Here is a 23,083-nt window from a genome sequence, read left to right on the forward strand (position 1 = left end):
TGATAACCTCTCAATCTTCCAGAGGCTCCTTGTAATGCCCGCGGACGCGTCCCCCGACATCACCCTGGGAATGCGTAGACACATTATCGTGGTCATGTAGGGAGACACGCCCCTGGAGAGCACAGTATCAGAACATTAGCTAAAAAGGAGACCAACAACACTGTTCCCACTGAAGTTGATATTTTAAAGACCAAAAACCTTTCAACCCAGTCTACATTGCCATCTACATCTACGTCCCGGGCATAATTTGGAAGTTGCACTAAAGAAAATGTTTAATTTACTGTTTACACATTTTGTTCTTTTCTATTTGTTTTGGTTTTAAATTATTTTATTATATTTAAGTTTAATTTGAAAGGCTTTTGTACCTTTCCTTTGTGAGGCAATTTTATTTTGCCTTTGCCATCTTCAATATAAGGTATGTTATTGTGCTATGATTCCTCCATTTTTTGAAGTTTCAAATTATAATAATTAGTGTTTACATTCTTCTTGTTAAAATGTTTGAAATGAATAAAACTATTGAAATAAAAAAAAAAGACCGTACCCTTTTATGTAATGATGTTTACTTTGAATTTATATTAGTTCACACAAACACTCCATCCATGCTTTTGTTCTGGCCCTTCGGTCCAGTTTAAGAACCCATTGTGGCCCTCGAGTCAAAAAGTTTGCCCACCCCTGCCTTAGGCTCTCCTCCTGCTTTTTAATTTTTTTTTTCTAGAAGCTGCTCTACTTGGGTATTTTTTCCTACCTTGTCTTCTAGCTCACTGATGCGGTCCTCTGCTTCTTCTAGTCTACTCTTGATGCTTTCTATTGAGTTCTTTACAGCAGCGATGTCATTTTTCATTTCTTCTTGGTTCTTCTTCATTTCCTCTTGGTTCTTACTCATATTGCCAAATTTGTCTTCCATTCTTTTCAGCCACCTTATGACCATTTCTCTGAATTCTTTCTCTGGCAGGTTGCTTGCCTCCATTTCGTTTACTTCCTTTTCTGGTGCTGCCTGCTTTTCTTTCCTATGCGGGCTGATTCTTTGTCTCCCCATGGTCTCTGCTTCTCCAGGTGTCTGGTTATGTAGTTGTCTCTCTCCTGTGTTGATTTAAAGGCACAAAATACAACATAACCAAGTACCACACACAAGGCACTGAGCAGAAATGTATTCACAATATTAATAACCCCAAATAAAGGTGACCACCAGAGAAAGGCAAATTAGGGTATAGGAGAGAAAGAAGAAGAGATGGGGCGGGGGGAAGAAAGGAGTGCCAAAATGAAATTGGGAAAAGGAAAAAAAAAGTAAGAGAGAAAAGAAAGAGCATAAGAAGAAAAGGGGAACAAACTGTATATATGGGGGGAAAACTCCAATAGAACAGCCGCTAATCCCAGCAAATGCCAGCAAAAAGTACCTGGAGATGAATACAAACTACAAACAACAATTAATATCAAGCAAGACGAGGAAAAGCAGATTCAAAAAACAAACAAAAACAAAGCAAAACAAGAAAACAAAACAAAAAAGAATAAGCAAAAGAATCTCACAAACAAGCATAAAAAAACAATATAATCAACATTCGAGCAAACAACAACAAAAGGACAGAGAGAAAAACAATTTTTGGATAGTGTAGACAGAGAAGAGAGAGGTGTGTATGAACTTGGAGCACGGGATTTGAAATTAGACATATAAGTAGGGTGAAATTTTAACAGGGGGTAAAAAGAAAGAATAGGGAAAATCTAAGGCAGGAAAAGGGTAAGAGAAACAGGACAACAAAAGGGCAAAAGTTAGGAAGAGAGTGATGGCATAAAGATAGAGTTGAGATAGAGTAGAATGATGCTAAAGGAAAGTTGAAAATAGAATGTAGAACACTAATCTCAAAGTCAAATAAAGAGAAAATAAAATGACACTTTTTTAAAAAAAGGTAAAATAGTAGTAGTAATAATACTGACTGAAAATAAAAATGTAATAATTAATAAGGTAAAATCAAATGAGGAAAAAAGAAAAAAATTAGTTTCTTAAGTAAAAGATGAAAAAGAAAAAAATAAAAATAAATAAAAAATAAAAATAAAATGTGCAGTAGTGAAGGTCATTCACTTCCTCTATTGTTCTGTTCGGCTCGCCTGTTTCCCAGTCAGGACAATATTGCAGTTCCCTGTGTTCCACTGCTCCTCAGTGTTGTAAGCCAATCCTGATTTTTTAGCAGGCGGTGTGTTTTACTTTCTTGTATTTCTTAATTTGTGATTACACAGGAGTCAATTTGTGATTCAGCCCCTGGGTGGCAGTGTTTCTCGGTTGACTTCCGGTTCTATGGGTCCTTTCTAGCCTCTGCTTTAGATCCTGCTTTCCCTATGGCACTCAATACCAGTTTGTGGGAGTGGGCTGCCCCAGAGCTGGTTCTCTGACGGTCACTCCCCGCTCTGATCCCCAGGTTCCAGAAACACAACTTTCCCCTGCAATCTCCTAAGGTGTTCCCAACTGGATGATCCTATGAATTGGGCTCAGTAATCAGAAACAAGGATTCAAAGAGGAGAAAGTGCAAGTGTGCGAACTCCGGGTTTGCTCCTAAGCCTGTGCAAACCCCTTTTCCCCCTTGTGTCCAAACAGCTGGCACACTCCCAGAGTTTTTAGGCTATCCTTCTGCGTCAGATCAAAATGGGTTGCTTTTTAGAGATCCCCTCTGTTAGCAGCTCTGAGGACGCCCTTCCACATTCACGGATCACGCCAGCCCCAATAGCCACGGATTTTTGTAGGCTCAGACTTCCCCCAGTCCTCCAGCTTCCACATTGCTTGCATTTCTCTGTCCCGCTGGGACCAGAGACCTCACCTTATCCCAGGCGAAATCTGACCTTTCCGTGGTGGAGTGTAGAGCTCCTCTGAATCCGCGTGTTTGCGCCAATTGGGGACCGGTGTTCTGGGGTTCGCAGCTGTTTGGTGGGTGCTGCAGTTGTAGATTTTCAGGTTTCCAATAACATACACTTTCCCCTTCAAGATGGCGCAGTCTCCACGTCCGAGCCGGTGGCTCTGGGAGGGAACCCAGCAGCAGTGGGGGCTGCCCGGTCAGGGGAACCCCGTCCAGCAGTCCCCCACTTTCTTCTGGAGTATAGCTGTCCCTTAACTCTCCAACAGACACTCCCCGTGCGACCCTCAGCTGTTCTTTCTATCTGCTCCGGGACAAGGCTCAGGACACGTCTTTCTATTCCGCCGCCATTTTGGTTCTCCTGCCTCAGGGGGAGTATCTTAATGACCTATTTCATAATTGCATTTACCTTCTGCATGCTAAATTGTGCCTTTATAAGTTCTCGTGCTTGCTTATTGAGAAGCTCCAAACCTTTCTGGTGGTTCCCCGAGAAAGGTAGCTAGCCACACATGTTAAGAAACATCTTCATGGTGTATTTAAAAAATGTTACTTATTTTGTATAGGTTTCTACAACCATGCATTATATGTGAAATAATCTGTGTCAGGGCTATTAACTCTGTTTTGCTTCATATTTTAGACCACAAGGCTCACCTCAAACCTAACATATGAGCAGGTTGTGTTTTTTGCAAAGGACATTGCCAATTATAACAATCTTGGCACAAAAAACCTAGTCACATGTCTATGAGATGGGAAAAGTATTGCAAGATAACATCTAGAGAAATATAAATGTGGAGGTGAGAAAGGGAAAATGGTGCAATGTGGTCTTAAGAAATTTAAAATTTCTCAACTATGTGGCAACCACTCTTCATTTTAAGTTATTGCAAAAGTCAAGAACAAGTTTCTGAAGGAGAAATATGTTCCAAGTGATGGAAAGAAGGAAACATAAGAGAATCTGTAAGCAGAAATGCCTTCACTAGTGTATAAGTAACATGTCTAAGAACTCAAAGATAGTTAAGTTCACACATAAAAAGGGGCTGCTAACTTTCCACATTAGTTAGGGAAAAATAAAATAAACTATACCAGGATGGGATAAAGGGATTATACATAGAGCTAGAAAAATAGTGGTTCTTTTTAAAAATATATATATTTTTTATTGTTGATAGTATTACAGATATCTCTCATTTTTTTAAAATATTTTATTGATATTTTACAGAGAGGAAGGGAGAGGGATAGAGAGCTAGAATCATCGATGAGAGAGAAACATCGATCAGCTGCCTCCTGCACACCCCCCACTGGGGATGTGCCCGCAACCAAGGTACATGCCCTTGACCGGAATCGAACCCGGGACCCTTCAGTCCGCAGGCCGACGCTCTATCCACTGAGCCAAACCGGTTTTGGCCAGATATGTCTCATTTTCTCCCCCTTCTCCTCTTCCTCTAAAATAGTGCTTCTTGACTGGCTAGCATACAATCATATTAACCCTCCAACCAGTCTGTATTAAGCACCTATGATGTATTAGGCATGGTACCATATACTGAGCTATAAAAATGGATGAGCTCCCCAGCCAGTTTGGCTTAGTGGATAGAGCCTTGGCCTGTGGACTGAAGGGTCCTGGTTCCATTCCGGTCAGGGGCACGTACCTCGGTTGCAGGCTCCACCCCAGTCCTGGGCCCTGGTTGGGGTGCGTGCAAGAGGCAACCAATCGATGTATTTCTCTCACATTGATATTTCTCTCTGTCTTTCCCTCTCTCTTCCACTCTCTCTAAAAATCAATGGAAAAATATCCTTGGGTGAGGATTAAAAAAAAAAAAAAAAGAATGAGACTTTGTACCTGATCTTTAGAAAAGCACACCCTCTTAGGGGAGGCAGAAATGTAAATAGATCCCTGAAATGTATTCATCTAATTAAAATATAGTTCATATATATTTTTTGGTTTTCTTTTACTTCCTCTTTCAATTTCTATCTGTCCTCAAGGCCTTGTTCCCAGCTAGCTATTAAAATTCCCCCCAGGATAATAACTGCTGATGAAGGTGTGAAGTATTATTAATAGGGAATTCTTTTTTAAAAAAATAGGGAGGAGACCAGGAATGGGTTGGAAGAGTTTAATGGGGGAAAAAAGGATGGCCTACATAATACTTTCAACAATAAAAATTTAAAAATAAAAAATAGGGTTTTTTTTAAAAATAAATCTTTATTGTTCAGATTATTACAGGTGTTCCTCTTTTTTTCCCCCATAGCTCCCCTCCACCTGATTCCCCACCCCACCCCGTGCCCTTACCCCCCCGCCACTGTCTTCATCCATAGGTGTAAGATTTTTGTCCAATCTCTTCCCTCACCCCTCACACCCCCTTCCCCCTGAGAATTGTCAGTCCACTCCCTTTCTATGCCCCTGATTCTATTATATTCACCAGTCCATTCTGTTCTTAAAATTTTTTTCACTTGATTTTTAGATTCACTTGTTGGTAGGTATGTATTTGATGTCATTTTGTTGTTCATAATTTTTATCTTTACCTTTTTCTTCTTCTTCCTCTTCTTAAAGAATACCCTTCAGCATTTCATATAATCCTGGTTTGGTGGTGATGAACTCCTTTAGCTTTTTCTTGTCTGTGAAGCTCTTTATCTGACCTTCAACTCTGAATGATGGCTTTGCTGGGTAGAGTAATCTTGGTTGTAGGTTCTTGCTGTTCATCACTTTGAATATTTCTTGCCACTCCCTTCTGGCCTGCATAGTTTCTGCCGAGAAATCAGCTGATAGTTGTATGGGTGCTCCCTTGTAGGTAACTAACCGTTTTTCTCTTGCTGCTTTCAAGATTCTCTCTTTGTCTTTTGCCTTTGGCATTTTAATTATGATGTGTCTTGGTGTGGTCCTCTTTGGATTCCTCTTGTATGGGGTTCTGTGTGCTTCCTGAACTTGTAAGTCTATTTCTTTCACCAGGTAGGGAAAGTTTTCTGTCATTATTTCTTCTAATAGGTTTTCAATATTTTGCTCTCTCTCTTCTTCTGGCACCCCAAAAATTCGGATGTTGGTACACTTAAAGTTGTCCCAGAGGCTCCTTACACTATCTTCATATTTTTGGATTCTTTTTTCTTTTTGTTTTTCTGGTTGGGTGTTTTTTGTTTCCTCATATTTCAGATCTTTGGTTTGATTCTTGGGGTACATTGATCTACAGTTGAGTTTCTGTATATTCTTTATTTTAGACAGTGTATGCTTAATTTCTGACTGGTCCTTTTCCATTTTTTTTGGCATTCTCATTAAGATCCTTAAAGGTCTCACTATGTTCCTCAGCGGTTTTTAGAAGATTCTTGAGTAACCTTATAAATGTGGTTCTGAACTCTGTGTCGTCCAGTAGTTGGCTTTCCTCCATTTCTCTCATTCGTGACATGTTTCTTTGTCTCCGCATTTTGCTGCTTCCCTGTGTTGATGGAGTGGCTTTGTGTGGTAGGTGACCTATAGGGGCCAGTAGCTCAGCCTCCCCAATCACCTGAGGTGGAGGCCTTTGGTACACCCCCTTTGTGGGTTGAGTGCAAAGTCTTGGTGTAGTTAAGCTTTGATTGCTGTTGGTACACTGGGAGGAACTGACCTCCAGGCCAATTGGCTGTGAGGACCCGCTGTGTCTATAATGGAAGAACTGTTGCGCTGGAGACACGCTTATGGTGCAGGACTTGTTTCAGTGGGGCTTTGGTGCTCACTGAGTCTGCCTCTTGAATGTGTCACTTATGGATGTGAGGACTTGAAATCTGGTGTCTCACACTGACCACTAGGTACACTGGCTTCTGGATCTCTAATGGGGTGCAGGCCAGCTACTGTCTGAGGACACGCAGCAGGCGCTACAGCGAGAACTACAGTTTTCTCCTCTTTGCTTGGGGTTTGGAGGTTTTGGAGCTGTCTGACGCAGGCTGCAAGTTTGTTAGGTTAACCTGCGATAGGGCAGGTCATTCATATGCTAAAGCCGCTGCTTTGAGCTTGGGTGGGTTTGTAGATTGTGCGGGGCGGGGTCTCAGGGCGTCACTAGGCTAGGGCGTGGCAAACACCTATGGCTGCCAGTTAGCCGGCTCTGTGTCTCCAACCGCGTCCCCGCGTTCTGAGCCCAGCACAGTAAACAATTATTCCTGTGTGCAGCCCTGCGAGCAAGCCTCCCTCACTTTCCGACCCCCCAGCAGACAGTCCAGCTTCTCCCCGTAGGAGTTTGGGCCCCCCCGTATCTCCCCAGAAACTGGAGTTCAGAGTAATCGGGAGCTTGTCTCCCTTCGGGTTGAAAAAAGCAGCGCACCCAGTCGCCTGTCACCAGCACAATTTGTCCATACATCAGCTTTTCAGCACTTGTGCACCTCTCAATGCTGTTTGCTCTTTCCTTCTAGTTGTAGAACTTCCACTCAGCCAGCTTTCCCGTGGTTCTGGGTGATAGACATTTTGTCTTTTAGTTGTAGTTTTGAAATTGTTGTGCGAGGCAGCAGTTTAGGTGTTTACCTACGCCGTCATCTTGGATCCTCCCCAAAATAGGGGGTTTTATTCCATTGTATATATGTACCACTTCTTCTTTATCTATTCATCTGCTGATGGACACTTAGGTTGCTTCCAAATCTTGGCTATTGCAAATAATGTTGCAATGAACATATGAATATATATGTCTTTTTTTTTTAAAATGTCTATGTCTTTTAAATGGTGCTTTGGGTTTCTTTGGATAAATACCCAGAAGTGGAATTGCTAGGTTCTTTCTTGTCTCTTGTTATAGTGTTTGTTTTAAAGTCTATTTGTCAAATATAAGTATTGCTACTATAGCTTCTTTTTTTTCACGTCCATTTTCTTATTCTTTTTAAAAAAAATATGTTTTTATTGATTTTTTAGAGAGAGGAAGGGGGAGCAGAGAGAGAGAGAGAGAGAAAGAGAGAGAGAAACATCGATTGGCTGTGTCCTGCCCGGGCATGTGCCCTGACCCAGAATTGAACCAGCAACTTCTTCGTGCATGGGCAATTTCCATTTTCATGAAATATCTTTTTGCATCCTTTACTTCCAGTCTCTGTGTGTCTATTGATCCAAAGTGAGTCTCTTGTAGACACCATATGTAAGGATCTTGTTTTGTTACCCATTTGTAACCAGAACCCAAGTGTGGCTGCCTGCCACCAGAAAAACCAAATTCGTGAAACAGATGCTGGTGAAAAAGAAAAGAGATTTATTCAAATGCAGGCATCTTGAGAAGATGGACACTTGTCACAAAGCCCATCTCAACATCTCAGTGCAAACAGAGGTTTGTATAAGGAGGGAGAGGGAAAGCAGAACAAAGAAATCAAGGAGAGGGTGGTTGAAAAGTTCTCTACATGCAGGCCAGCATAGTTGATGAGGATCTTGAAACTGGTCAAGTGATGGTCTGGTGTGCATCATTCTGGTCTTCATCATCCTGGTTCTATAGTTGAAGGTCAGTAAATCTCCTGGAACTGGGATTACTGAAGGTTGAGGCTGCATATTCTGAAGTTAGTTCTTAGTATTCTTATACAAACACGTTGCTTATCTACAATTTACATATTAGTCAGAGTCAGCATTTACTGAAACAATGTCAAAAGAATGGTGGAGTGGGTTACAATTTCCCACTGTTACACATTCAGTCACCATATATCTTTTGATTGAAGCATTTAATCTATTTGCATTTAAATTAATTGTTGATAGTTATGTATTTAATGCCATTTTATTATTCATATTTTTATCTTTCTTCTTCTTTGTCCCAAGTAGATCCTGGGAAAGGATCTGGGGTGTTTATCTAAGGCATCTCTTGAGATAAACTTTAACCGTGCAGGAGTTGGGACATTCAAGTAGTTGCTAGCAAAGAGGCTACTCTATGCAAGAAGGATCAAGGGCAGGCTTAGGACCAAAAAGACCAGAAGCTTTAATTTAAATTTTAAGCGTACGCAAAATAATTCAGTTAACTGCCAGAGGAATTACACCACATGAAACATATGCAGTTGCAAATCACACAGCACTTTATTATCCACACAAGTTCCTGATGCTGCGGGCACAGGCTTAATGGAGATGCCAGTGGTGTTGTCCTCTGGGGTCCAGCAACTGGGCTGGTCTGGTCCTGATGCAGGGGGCCGGCTTTCTTCAACTGAGAGCTCTGTCGCGTCTTGATGGGGAGGTGCTAGCCGTTCTTCTGTCGTCTGGCAGGGAGAGGAGCATGGAGCGGCGTCGCTTGCCGGACTGACAAAAGGACGTGCCTTTGTGGCTGTCTCGACAGGCGAGCATCGCTGGCCGGGATCTATTTTTAAAGCCTGTTCTGTACCCGCAGCAGTGCAGGTGGCTATCAATGAATTACGTCAATGCACACATGTTAATCTCAAACAGGGTGAGGGGCTACATGTGGTTATCTAGGGAGAGTACATCACTCACACAGATGGTTATCTTGGCAAGTCACTCTAAGTCAGTAATTGAAGTTCAAATCCTTATCTCTGGGGTGCACATGCTTCAGGGCAGTGGGGAATGTGTCCTTAATATCACACTTTAAGTTTCAAGGAAACATTTCAAAACCTTCCTAACGTTTTTAGACATTCTTTAAGCATTTTAAAACATTTCTATATTTTACTACAACATTCTTTTTCTTGAAGAAGACACTTTCAAATTTCTTGTGATACTAGTTTGATGGTGGTGAACTCCGTAGTTATTCTTGTCTGGAAAGCTCTTTATCTGTCCTTTATCTGTCCTAAATGATAGACAGTAATAAAAACAATGAAATCTTGCCATCTGCAGCAACATAGATGGACCTAGAGGGTATTGCGCTGAGTGATGTAAGTCAGACAGGAAAAGATAAATGCCATATGATTTCACTTATATGTGGAATCTAAAAAACAAAATACATGAACAAGCAGAACAGAAACAGATTCATAGATACAGAGCACATTTTGATAATTGCCAGATGAGGGAGGGGTTGGAGAGGATGGGTGAAAAAGTGAGGGGATTAAAAAGTACAAATTGGAAGTTACAGAACAGTCATGGGGATGTAAAATACAGCACAGGGAATATAGCCAATAATATAGTAATAATTAGTATGGTGTCAAGTAGCTACTGGAAATATTGGAGGGATTATTTTGTAAGTTATGTAAATGTCTAATCACCAAGTTGTACATCTGAAACTAATATAATATTATATGTCAACTGTAATTGAAAAATAAAAAATTAAACATTTAAAATATGATTTTTGATAGTAAAAAATAATATTTGTTCATTGAAAACAGTTAAGAAAATATATTTAAATATATAAAAGAAAATAGCAATTACTCATAATCCCAATCCCATTATCCAGCACAAAGTTTGCTCATGTTTTGGTGTTTAGACATACATACCTTTTTCTCTGCTTTTTTTTCCCTACAGAAATAATGTATACATACTGTTTTGTAACTTGTTTTCTCCACTTTATATACCATGGACCTGTTTCCATGTTTATTAACATAGATCTATATTCTCACTTTAAATGGCTACAAAGCATTCCATCATGTGGCTGCATGACCATTTATTTAACTTGAACTCTAATTGAAGTCCTTAACTGTCTTTCTGGCCCTCCTCCAAGCATGTATATTCAGAAGGCCCTCTCTGTTTGATTTTGTGAAATCAGAGGAATCTGTCAGAATTTTAAAAAATGACAATATTTATTTCAAAGAGCAATTTTAGAAATGAGAGAGGTAAAGGAAAGTGAAATGGAAATGATTGATGAAAGAAATATTTTGCAATTATAACTATTTTATAGTAATTTCTTGCAAATGAGACTTTACTTTTGTATTCTTTTAAACTCTGAAAGTGTCTGAATGACTTAAAATTAAATAATATTACAATACACCTGTTTAGGGTGAAGTATCAAAACTTCTGCCTGAGGACTCTCCACCCCAGAGTTTGTGGACCTATCATAAAGGTACTGAGGGGTCAGTGCTTCCTGGAAAGTCATTTATTGGGTCAATCAATCAAGGAGGGACTGCGCTGACCTGGACCTCAATTGATAAGGAAGTCAGAGTTAAGTTAGGTGTGGCTGAGGGACACTAAACTTGTGCAGGAATGATGACCATGGAATAAGAGAGGACCATGGCTGTTCTGAACCTAGTCGGTAGGGCTGTGTTGAAGTTTTGAGAATGTAGAAGAGGACATGGTAGTCACTGGAGAAGTGGTTAAGATTAGGAAAGAGGTCAGGGTTTGGCTGGCCCTAATATAAGGAGAAACTCAAGCTGTGGTTTGCAGGGAGAGATGGATGTGGATGTCGGCCTAGGTGTTCCAGAGGACGATGACGGTGATGATGAAGGTGGCCATAAAAATCAGGTAGAGGCGGAACAGCAGGGTGTCCATCATGTGGCTGAACTGTACCCACAGGCTGGCCAAGTGCTGCTTCTGAGCCTTGTCTTCCTGCTGGCCCCTTGTTGACTCAGGGCACCGATTTAACTCTACCTCTCGGGGACCTGGCACCTTCTCCACCAACTCCACAGGCTCTTTCAGACCTACAGAGAAAAATAGACTCAGCCATGGGCTGTGAAGGTCAACTGGGAGGGAGGGGGTCAGGGGAGGAGGCTGAAGCAGAGAAATGAAGGTGTTGGAGGAGAAAGTGTGGGTGGTGCTGACTTCTTTACCAGGCAGGTTGGCAGGGGCGAGACCCAGACCCTTGTTTCCCTTCTGGGGTGCAGTGGGACAGCATTTCATTGGGCTGGTGCAGTGCAGAAGCAGGGAATGGAGCCACCGGGGCATGGGTGGGGGCTGGGTGGTGGCCAGGTGAAGCAGGTAGGTGATGAAAATGGTCTCCAGCAGGCTGAGCACCATCAGAGACAGACACAGAGCAAAGTAGACACCTGAAGATAAATGCAATTATAACTAAACGAGGGTGGATCATCTCTACACTTTTCTTAAGCCTCTTTCCCCAAATCCAATATTTCCCCAGAACCCCTTTCCTCCTTAAGTGGAGAGGCAGCCAGTTCTCCAGGTTCCCCTCTCTGTCCTCTGCTGCCTTTTTCCCCCCAGAAAATGGGAGGGGCCATACTGATGAGGGGGGTGCCACTGGCAGGGAGTAAGTCATTCATCAGGAGCAGGAAGACGTTGTAGCCCAGCAGAAGGGTTATCTTGAATGGGGCACGATTCTCGCTTTCTGCTGGCAGGAAGAAGCTGAGGGCATCAATGGCAATCAGAAAGCCACTGGGCACCAGAAGGTTTATGACATAGAGTCTGGGTCTGCGCCTGATGGCCACCTGGTGGGGAGGAGACAGTGTGGAGAATGCGGCAATTAAATTGATGCTAAAGGTTCAATTGTCTATTTGACTCTAATCTTTGCTGATGTGCTGTTTGGCTGGTTATGGGATGATCTCTTTAAATAACACATGCCCTTCTACAGAAATGCCCCCAATTTGTCTTCTAATTTTCATTTGTGTCCAACCTGCTGGGAATACAACTCTAGATGTTTAGGGAAAAGTAGGGCCCTTTGCACCATCAGATGGTGGCTTTTCCATTGAGGTGGGAGCCCAGCTGCTCTTCCTCTCTGCAAGGCAGAGGTCCTTGGGGATCCTTCTTTAGTACCATTAGGGTATAGGTTGGAATGGGGAGCAGGTGCTTAACCCCCTAAAGCTTCTTTTTATACCTCAAAAAACCTTGGATCAAGAGAAAAATCACAGAGCAATTGGGATAGGAAGTCAAAGAGTGATTCCTGGACTTACATAGAACGTGATCTGGTCATACACATTGCTGCCCACCAACATCTTTAGGGTGGCCTTGTTGATGCCCAGGAGCTCCCACTCTCCCTGGGTCTGAATGATGTCACGAGACGTATCTGTTATCTCCCACACTTCCTTGTCCATGCCCAGAAGCATGCTGTCCACTGCAAGGGGGTCAGGGCAGCTCAGTCCACAAGTTCCTAAGCCTCCTGCCCACAAAATTCAATTCCTCCCCCATTGAGTTTCCTCAACAAATTTTCCTCTTTGTCTTTTTAAAAGCAGGGCATCAGGCTTTTTCAGAAGTGGGTTCCAGGACCAGCAATTCATATGTGTGTGCTGTAGCACTGATTTTGTTGTTGTTGAAAACAAGGATGAGTCAAAGTTGTTATGGGAATTTTGGATGTGACTCAAAGGAGAGCCATTCCCATTTTCCTTCTCAATTCCCCAGTTGTATGGTGCTGTTTTAGTGGAATCAATCATGAACAGCTCAACATTTTTATCATTACCTGTATGCCCATTTAATGATTGATATATTCAAATCTGCCACGTGATACCTGGTGGCATTCAGTTACATTGATTTAGTGGTTTAAGTGTGTTAGCTATTAAAGTTAAAAGGGTTGAGCTAAAAATTATAGAGGTTCAGTAGCTCAGGGTCAGATATGGTGCAAAGGCCATTTAACACTAAAGTAGTAGTTTGTTGGCTTTTAAAAAAATAGTTTATTAAGGAATTAAAGCAGTAATTCTTAACTCTGCACACTAGCAAAACCTGGGGAGATACATAAAAATAACAGTACCGCCTAGTGGGTGTGGCTCAGTGGTTGAGTGTTGACCTATGAACCAGGAGGTCACAGTTCGATTCCCTGTCAGGGCCTATGTCTGGGTTGGGGCTCGATCCCCAGTAGGGAGCGTGCAGGAGGCAGCTGATCAATGATTCTCTCTCATCATTGATGTGTCTATCTCTCTTTCTCCCTTTCCCTTCCTCTCTGAAATCAATAAAAATATATCTTAAAAGTTAAGAGCATCTGGGCCCCACCTGGAACAATGAAATTAGAATCTCTAGGGAGTTGTATAGTTATTGCTATTTTTAAAAGCTTTAATGGGCAGCCAGAGTTGAGAAACACTGGTCTAAAACTTTCCCTCATAACACCTACACCACTTATTGTCTTCCTGTGAATCTAAAATAGTTGTCAAAACGTGTCTCACTCACCTGTGTAGAGGAAGGAAGTGAAGGTGAAGGTGCAGTTCTGTTGGTCAAAAGGGAAGTAGAAGATGTCCAGGTTACAGATGCTGGTCACCCGCACCGGCCTATCGTACTTTATCCGACCGTCACTGCTGACATATGCGGAGAGACCTGGAGGTGCCCTATCCATATCCATGCTGTTTTTGAGAGGAGGAGAGGTGGAAAGGTGGGTGCTAAGGAATCAGCCTGTGTCTCCCTTTCTTCCCAGGTCTTCCCCTACTATGCTCTCCTTTTGGGTTCTTTCTCTAATGTCGCCTATGCTACTCATGTGTTTTGTGGGAGTCAATGAATTGTGGGAGTCAATGAATTGAGGCTGTGCCCCTATCTGAATCTTTCGGTGTCGCTGTGCCCTAGTCTGTTCTTTTCAGATGGGCTTTGTACAGGCTTCTCCCAGCCCAGATACGCACGATTCCATAATGAAGATATCTGGAAGCCACAGGTTTTCTGCTGATACAGTGAGTTTATTGACATCGACACACTCTTCTGGGTTCCAGCTGATGAAAGGATTGTCCCACATCTACAGGCAGGGCAGTGGGAAACAGAGGTCCAATCAGCCTCTCCCATTCTTTAAACTCTGATCCTCTAACACCACTCATGTCCCTAATGACCACACACTACCTCCTCCTTTATCTAGCCAGCTGTCATTGGCAAAATACCCCACAATGGCCTTTTTTCCAGGCAGTTTTTAAATATAGCCTAATATCACTTAGACCCAGGAACACACCAATAGATTGGCTTACAACCACTTGGCCATTTTCTTGGGTCACCATTTCTATCTTCCTAAGATGCTCAGGGAGATTTATGTCCCCACTGTTCTAAATGGAGTTATTTGGTCTCAGAAAGATTTATACATTGGTTATACGTTTGGACTAAAAACCTTAAAGTAACTCCTCAAAAATCCCTTATAAATGGAAGTGGGAAGGGGATAGTTGAATCTGCCTTACCAAATTAATCCACAGGAATGACGTCAGAAGCTGGAGATGTGCATCCTGGTGAAGAAATTCCCACCAGGACCATTAGTGCATTAGTGCAAAAAAAGACTTGCCCTGCTCCTAGGTCATAGTCTTAATAATATTGACTAATGTATTGGGCCAGGAATAGTTCTAAATGTTGGGCTGTCTTTTCCTTACTTGCCTCCTCTTGTATCTAGGTACCATTCAGGTTTTAATCAACAGACAGATCACTTCCTTTTAGAGCATTCAGAAAGAACAGGACTCACGGACAAATCAGTCCTGAAAAAAATACCACTGCAACTTTCTTCTTTATGTTTCCCCATCCCATAGGGAACCCCTCTATTTATACGAAATCCATTCAGAGTACCTATTGTCCATCACTAGACCAGTACAATGCTGGGTCGACAGGACAGAGGATCCTTGTTCCCTATTAGAAACTATGGAAAGTGGGGACCAGGTCTCACCACTTCCAGGATGGCAGACAGGGTGAAGGAGATGTTGACTTGAGTGGGGATGCTGTAGTTGATGACTGGACGAAAGGCCTTTCTGTCAAACACTGCTTGGAAGGCAGCAGGATCCACCCCATGCCGGTCAAACCCTGAGCAATTGATGGTGAAAGTATTGGCTCTTCCTGTAGAGAGCAGAGACTCTGTGAGAGAGGGTCTCCATGGCCAGGGCTGGGGCCTCTTTGCAGAGAAAGCAGGGGGCACACTGGGAGGGGCAGGTGAACCTTCCTTCCTGTACCAAAACCACCCAAGGCCAAAGCCCTTCCTGCCAGGGTCGGAGGATGAGCTGGTCTGGTAGGCAAATGGTGGAAGTCTATGTGGTGAGCTGAGTCAGGGCTCTATCCTCATTCCCATTGTTTCATCCTCATGCAAAACCTGTCCAAACCTATTTGCAAACCAGCCTTTTAGTGGACCCATCACAAGGCTCTTAGGCTCTTGGGCCCACCGAGTAGACCGCTGAGCACTGCCCTAAACTGGTAGTTAATCTTCTCTGATGTATTTCTCTATTGCATTTCTTCCTCAGGGACTTCTGCAAGAACCGATGTATCAAAAAATAAGAGAAGCAAACAACAGCACTTACTAGGTGGATGTGGGAAATATGTAGTAGGTATTCTGAATGGATGTTTACCTTGGTGCCATGCATTTTTATGTTGCTTATCTCAGATTTAATGACCCCAGATATGTTGGGGTTTATTTCCAGCATTGGAATTATTAGGTGATATCACTAAGCATATACTGTATGCCGATCACATAGTGAGGCCTGTGTGGTGTTGTCTCTTGGCCATGGCCAGGGAGCCGTCTGGGGAGTACCCGAGCAGAATCTTTGCCCCATTTTCATCTTTGTTTGTTCTTTTTCTCTGCCTGCTCCTCTTCATCTCCATTTCTTTCCATACTGTTGAAGCTATGTACCCTGACTTGGAACAAATATTCCCCTGGGGAAGCAAAGTATCCACTTCCTTTTGTCTCAGATTGTTCCCCACCTTCCCCTGACGTTTCACTTACTCCTTCAGGGCATGTTTAAAATTAGCGTTCAGATTGTTCCCCACCTTCCCCTGACGTTTCACTTACTCCTTCAGGGCATGTTTAAAATTAGCGTCTACTCTTTTCATGGATACCACATCAAAGGAAAAAGAGATAGGAGAGTGGGATGACACATGGTGGAAGGAAGGAGCACTGGGGTCAGTGGAAAGGTGGAATTGGAGAGATGGTGAAATGGGACAGTTTGGTAGATCCCTATGCAGGTAGGAATAGAGGAAGGCTGCGTGCCCTGATCAGTGGAATGTCTTTCTATCTGTCACCAAAAGGAAATCAAGTCACAGACATTATGGAAGAAATATTTAACATCTTAATTCTGAATGTCCTCCAAGTACTAGAGGGGAATTTCTAGATGTCCTTCAGAACCACACTCTGGTCTTCCCAGTTCTTGCCCCGTCTTACCTTGAAGCAGAAGGCTGACAGTGAGGTAGAGGAGGAGTCCCCCCCCAGGGGGCCACTCCCCTTCCATCTTTCTCTTCTAGATTCTTCTCTGGGGACTCACCAGGAGCTCTCAAATCCCTTGGGCTTAAAGGAGCTCAGACCACACCTTGGATCCTGGTTTTGAATACTGCTTATGACCACTCCCTGGTGAGAGGCTGTGCCCAGAGAGGTCACAGCAAAGTGTTCTGCTTTGCCCTTGTTCAGGTATGCCTTCCGGGCTCCAGGCAGGGAGGAAGTTGGGCCAAAACTAAGGGAGAAGGGCCTGTTTGGCTACTCTGAGATCAGTAACAAGATAACTTGCCTTAGTGAGGAAGTTGGGCCAAAACTAAGGGAGAAGGGCCTGTTTGGCTACTCTGAGATCAGTAAGAAGATAACTTGCCTTAGTGAGGAGTGTGAGCTGGGGAAATAAGAATTATGTTCTTGTAAGAGCAAGTAATCTGCAGATTTGGAAAGGTGACAATATTTAAGGATTTGGTTATGGAAGATGGCGGCATAGGTAAACACCTAAACTGCTGCCTCGCACAACAATTTCAAAACTACAACTAAAAGACAAAACGTCTATCACCCAGAACCATGGGAAAGCTGGCTGAGTGGAAGTTCTACAACTAGAAGGAAAGAGAAAAGAGCATTGAGACGTGCACAAGCGCTGAAAAGCTGAGGTACGGAGGCGTGCGAATCGGGCTGGTGGCGGGTGACTGGATGCACTGCTTTTTTCAACCCGAAGGGAGACAAGCTCCTGATTACTCTGAACTCCAGTTTCTGGGGAGACACTGGGGACCCAAACTCCTACGGGGAGAAGCTGGACTGTCTGCCATCGGGTCAGAAAGTGAGGGTGGCTTTATTGCAGAGGTGCATGCAGCAATCATTGTTTACTGCGCTGGGGTGCGGGATGCGGGGACTTGGAAATGTGGAGACGCAGAGACGGCTGACTGGCAGCCATCGCTGTTTGCCACGCCCTAGCCGAGTGACTCCCTGAGACCCTGCCCCGCACAACCTACAAACCCACCCAAGCTCCACGCAGCGGCTTTTGCATATAAATGGTCTGCCCTATTGCAGCTTAACCTAACAAACTGCAGCTCTGGTCAGACAGCTCCAAAACCTCCAAACCCCAAGCAAAGAGGAGAAAACTGTAGTTCTCGCTGTAGCTCCTGCTGGGTGGCCGCAGACAGTAGCTGACCTGCACCCCATTGGAAATCCAGAAGCTAGTGTATCTAGTGGTCAGTGTGAGACGACACCAGATTTCAACTCCTCACATCCATAAGTGACACATTCAAGAGGCAGACTCAGTGAGCACCAAAGCCCCACTGAAGCAAGTCCTGCCCCATAAGCATGTCTCCAGCACAGTAGTTCTTCCATTACAGACACAGCAGGTCCTCACAGCCAATTGGCCTGGAGGTCAGTTCCTCCCAGTGTACCAACAGCAATCAAGGCTTAACTACACCAAGACTTTGCACTCAGCCCACAAAGGGGTGCACCAAGAGTGTCCACCTCAGGTGATAGGCTGAACCACTGGTCACCTACCACAGAAAACTACTCCATCAACACAGGGAACCAGCAAAATGTGGAGACAAAGAAACAGGTCACGAATGAAAGAAATGGAGGAAAGCAAACTACTGGACATAGAGTTCAAAACCACATTTATAAGGTTACTCAAGAATCTTCTAAAAACCTCTGAGGAACTTAGTGAGACCTTTAAGGATCTTAATGAGAATGTTAAGGATTTGGTTATGTATTCACTAGGTTTAATTGCAAATACCAAATTATAATTTTGACTCATATCTTCATTATCTATTGTTTATATTTTCCCAACACCCCTTATCTAGATTTTCTCTTTCCAATCTCTCTGCCTCCCTGATTCATTCTCCCCCAAATCAATGTTCCAAATACATTTTTTTACTCTATGCATTAATTACATGATAATAGAAGTCATAAAATTAGCAGATAGCAGAGCTGTTTTTAATGTTTTATATTGTCAATAGTGTTATACATTATCATAAACTAGTAATCTCAGATAACATCCATATTAATGGCATGTATCGATATTATATCTTATGTCACACCTCTATAAAAAACAATCAGACACCGGAAGAGTGAATTGAAGCATTGTTATGTTACATTAGTTACATTTCCAGAAAGACTTGGAAATTTTTTTCTTGCAGAAGGGTAAAGTTTCTTTTAGAATACAAAAGAAACTTTGTTCAGAATGAGAGATCATGACAGCCCTAACTAGAAAGTACTGAAGAAGGTAGGAATGACTTAGGGGCCCAGAATAGGAAAGTACAGGAGAGAGTGCTGTAATATCTTCCACTTGAGATTTGCCATATGTGCAGTCTTTCAGCCCACAAACTCTATACATCATTTCTTTCCTTCCTTAGAAACTTGGTCAAAAGATTGGGCCATCGTGTCATGTAGGACCAAAGTCCTGCTATGTCTGTATCCACATGGACACATACACGTGGCACACGGGACTACGGGACTGGCTGAGAGAAGAACTTCTTAAAAATTATTTTACTTGTTTTTCTATTACAGTTTGCACTCAACACTATTTTTTAAAAATATGTTTTTAATTATTTTTAGAGAGAGAGGAAGGGAGAGGCATAGAGAGATAGAAACATCATCCATCAGCTGCCTCCTGCACATCCCCTACTGGGGATCGGACCCAAAACCTGGTATGTGCCCTGATCAGGAATGGAACCATGACCTCAATGGCTGAGCCACACCAGGCAGGCAAGAGTGAAGGACTTTTAAGGGGTGCTTGAGTTCTGCAGGTAGGCTAGGCTACCAGATTTTGGATCCAGGAAAGGAAGGTTAGCATCAAGCCCTGCTGAAAGTAGCTGAAGATGGTTGATGTATATCTTGTTTTTATCAAGGTTGGCTGAAAAACTGCACCTAAGTCTATGGGTTGGATTCTAAAGTAAATTTAGCTGCCAGGGGATGGAGATGATAGGGGCAGGAGAAATAAAGTAGTCAGGCATGGGCTTATCCTACCTGCGGAGTCAGAGTTGCAACTCTGGGATCTGGAAATCTCAGGTAATACTGCTGCTGGTGGTAGTAATGATAACTAATATTGAGTACCTTACCGTATGCCAGGCATTATGATGTCTTTCTTTTTTTTTTTTTTTAATATATTTTATTGATATTTCACAGAGAGGAAGGGAGAGGGATAGAGAGCTAGAAACATCGATGAGAGAGAAACATCGATCAGCTGCCTCCTGCACACCTCCCACTGAGGATGTGCCCGCAACCAACGTACATGCCCTTGACCGGAATCGAACCTGGGACCTTTCAGTCTGCAGGCCGACGCTCTATCCACTGAGCCAAACCGGTTTCGGCTATGATGTCTTTCTTACCTATCTTATTTTATGTATGCCTCCCAACAATCCTATAGCACAGATATTAGGCAGGAGTATGCGGTAAAAGCAATGTAGCCAAGGAAATAGATGGCGATTGGACCTTAGATTTTCTGACCATATTTTAAAACACAGTAAATTTGAGGAAAAATAAATCTTATCATTAACAAAAAAAAAATGAACACCCCCAATTAATTGATCATCCTATCTAATAAATAGGAAATATGCAAGTTGACCATCATGCCATCACAAAGATGGCAGCGCCCATAGCCACAAGATGGCGGCACCCAGTCCCCTCTGCCCTGCCGGAGTCCCACAGTCCTTTCAGCCAAGCTGGGGGTGCAGCAGGCGCAAGGTGCAGCTAGACCTGCCCTCAGCCCCCCAGCAGCCTAGGGCCGGCCCGAGGCGCAGGCAAGCCTTAGGATGGCAGCTACCCAGCCAACGCCCGAGGCACAGGCAAGCCTTAGATGTTGGCTGTCCAGCCACCTAGGGCCGGCCCAAGGCACAGGCAAGCCTCGGATGTCAGCTGACCAGCAGCCTAAGGCCGGCCCGAGGTGCAGGCAAGCCTCATATGGTGGCTGTCCAGTCACCCAGGGCCGCCCTAGGCTCAGGTAACCAGGGCCGGTCAAGGCTTGCGCTGCTGGTAGTGGCAGCAGCAGAGGTGTGATGGGGCTTTGCCTTCCCCTAATCCCCAGGTTGCCTCCTGCCTTTGAGGGCTCCCGGACTGTGAGAGGGGGCAGGCCGGGCTGAGGGACCTCCCTCCAGTGCATGAATTTTCATGCACTGGGCCTCTAGGCTTTTATAAGAAACACCTAAAATGATGAGTGAGAGACCATATTCAAGTAAAGCAATAAAAATGGTAGTACTTAAAATAACCAGGGTTGCAGGTTTTCTAATGCTTGTAGTGTATAACAAGCCATATAAGACTCACATATAAGTATCGGCATGGACATGGGGTCTCTTTCTACCTTCAGAGTTCTTGGGTGTACGGTGTACTTCCCACACTGGCCAGCCCTCCATCTCAGTCAAATAGTTAAGCACCTGGAATGCTTGTTTGGAAAGCCGGCTCTCAGAGTTCATCCCAGGACAGAGTTCCTTGTTACAAATGTGCTTTGGACATTCCTCCTGGGTGTGCCTGCCTCCTCCTTCCCTTCTCCAGTCAGCTCTCTGATATTTAGACAGGGCTTCAGTAGCTGGGTTATCATTTTCTAAGGCCATTAGGAATAGCTTTACCCTACATTCCCAGGAATATCCTGGGGAGTCCCTAAAATTCCCATTTTAGCTCCAGGCACATGTCTGTCCTAAGCCAAACTGTGGGCTTTCATGGTGACCTGAAATTAGGATGTGGTTCAGAAACTCTTAGCTGATTCGGGGGTCATTGTGCAAGGGTCAGGGACTTCCTCCACACTCCCTGCTTTCTCTGGGCATCTTTGGAGTCTCCATCTTGGGTTCACATATCTCTAGGATTCTTAGGCACTCAGCTGGGACAGCTATAGACAGAGGCTTTGAATTTGGACTTTAACTGCCTCTTTGGGCAAATCTGGGGCCAGTTAAGAGCTCCTGTGAGCCTGGGATTGCCCAGAGTAGAGATTCCCACCCTTGGTACTATTGACATCTGGGCTGCATAAGTCTTTGTTTGGGGTGCCGTCCTAGGATTGTAGAATGTTTAGCAGAATCTCTGGCCCACCAAATGCCAGAAACATCCCCCTATCCCAGTTGCAACCATTAATAATGTCTGCAAATATTGCCAAAGGTCCAGCTGGGGTTAAACTGCCCACTGTTGAGAACCACTGGCAACTTGGATTACTAGGGATTTAACACCTTCCTTTATCCCAAATTATTATAGGACTAGAAGCCTGATGCATGAAGATTCGTGCAAGAATGGGCCTTCCTTCCCCTGGCTGCTGGCACTGCCTTTGCTCTGTCCCGGAGCTGCCTTTCCACCTTCCCATGCTGCCCAGAGGCCCGGAGCCGCTGGGGAGGTGTGGAATGCCTGTGTCGTCACCATGGCAACGATGCAAGCGTCCTGCCCCCTGGCCACTTGACACCTGTGTATGCAAACTAACCCGCCATCTTTGTTGGGTTAATTTGCATACTCACTCCTGATTGGCTGGTGGGCGTCACGAAGGTACAGTCAATTTGCATCTTTCTCTTTTATTAGTGTAGATGGCCACCATGTCCTCTCCTCTCATTCCTTGTTCTGACTGGCAGGACTACTTCTGGTCTATCTCCATGGAACTTCCAGGATGTACAGTGAGCAGCCACCTGAGCATCCTTTCCAAGCTTCTTGGTATTAGTATCTGATGTCTCCATGGCTGTGCTCTGGGGAATCAGGAAAAGTGAGGTTGGGCAATAGAGTCCCCGAGGCTTCAGGCTACTGAGGCCAGAGGCACAGACACTGGATTTAGGAGCCCAGGTGAGCTATGGTGTCTGAGGTCCAGAGGCAGGGGTCCAGCATCCAGGCCAGCCAGCAGGGTCTGTGGACGTAGGCTTGAGATCTTGCTCACCTCTGAGAGGTGGGCAAGTATCATCTTTTTCAGTTCGTAGGCCCTGTGGAGGCACCAGATGGGTATTGTCGTTGCCCGGGGCACACATCTTGTTCTGGCTGAGGGCTACCCAGGGTGTCTGAGCAGAAAGAACCACGGAACTGCAGAGGGGCCAGAGGGTGGGCACAGAGCACTGGGCATGCCTTCAGGGGTTAAGGGAAGTTGGCAGTGGTTTGAGTCAGTGCTGAGGACACGGCTGGGTTTCTGAGTCCTTCATGTTTGGAAGCAGTCTTAGATATACTAGTATTGGAGGATACCATCAGCCTAGGGGGTGGGGGTTTCCTAGGAATCTTTGTTTTCCCCTGGGGTTTCCCTTCACTCCAGTTGCAGCTCAGCAATAGGCACCCCCATCTGGGAAAGCATATCCTTCATCCTCGTGCAGCATAAGCCAGCCTTCCCAGGAGTGTAGAAAGCCAAAGTAAAGAACCTCTCCTTCTGTACGCGTTGATATGATTGGCCAAGGAAGAGTGGCTCTCTTTTCCTCCCTGGCTGCTTGAAGATCCACCTTCATC

At 44.1% G+C, this 23,083-nt stretch overlaps 1 protein-coding gene across 1 annotated transcript; it reads right to left on the reverse strand.

The window, feature by feature from the left end:
• Positions 1-11,073: 11,073 nt before the first annotated feature.
• On the reverse strand, positions 11,074-16,703 carry LOC308241460 (5-hydroxytryptamine receptor 3C-like; the record flags this gene model as incomplete). Its single annotated transcript, XM_080654885.1, has 9 exons — positions 11,074-11,303; positions 11,433-11,648; positions 11,837-12,041; positions 12,504-12,664; positions 13,708-13,877; positions 14,148-14,257; positions 14,685-14,729; positions 15,158-15,324; positions 16,637-16,703. The coding sequence occupies 9 exons, from the start codon at positions 16,701-16,703 to the stop codon at positions 11,074-11,076; spliced, it is 1,371 nt and encodes a 456-aa protein (XP_080511011.1).
• Between the last annotated feature and the right edge of the window lie 6,380 nt (positions 16,704-23,083).

Source organism: Plecotus auritus, assembly GCF_963455305.1.
Source record: "Plecotus auritus genome assembly, chromosome: 2".
Lineage (NCBI taxonomy): Eukaryota > Metazoa > Chordata > Mammalia > Chiroptera > Vespertilionidae > Plecotus > Plecotus auritus.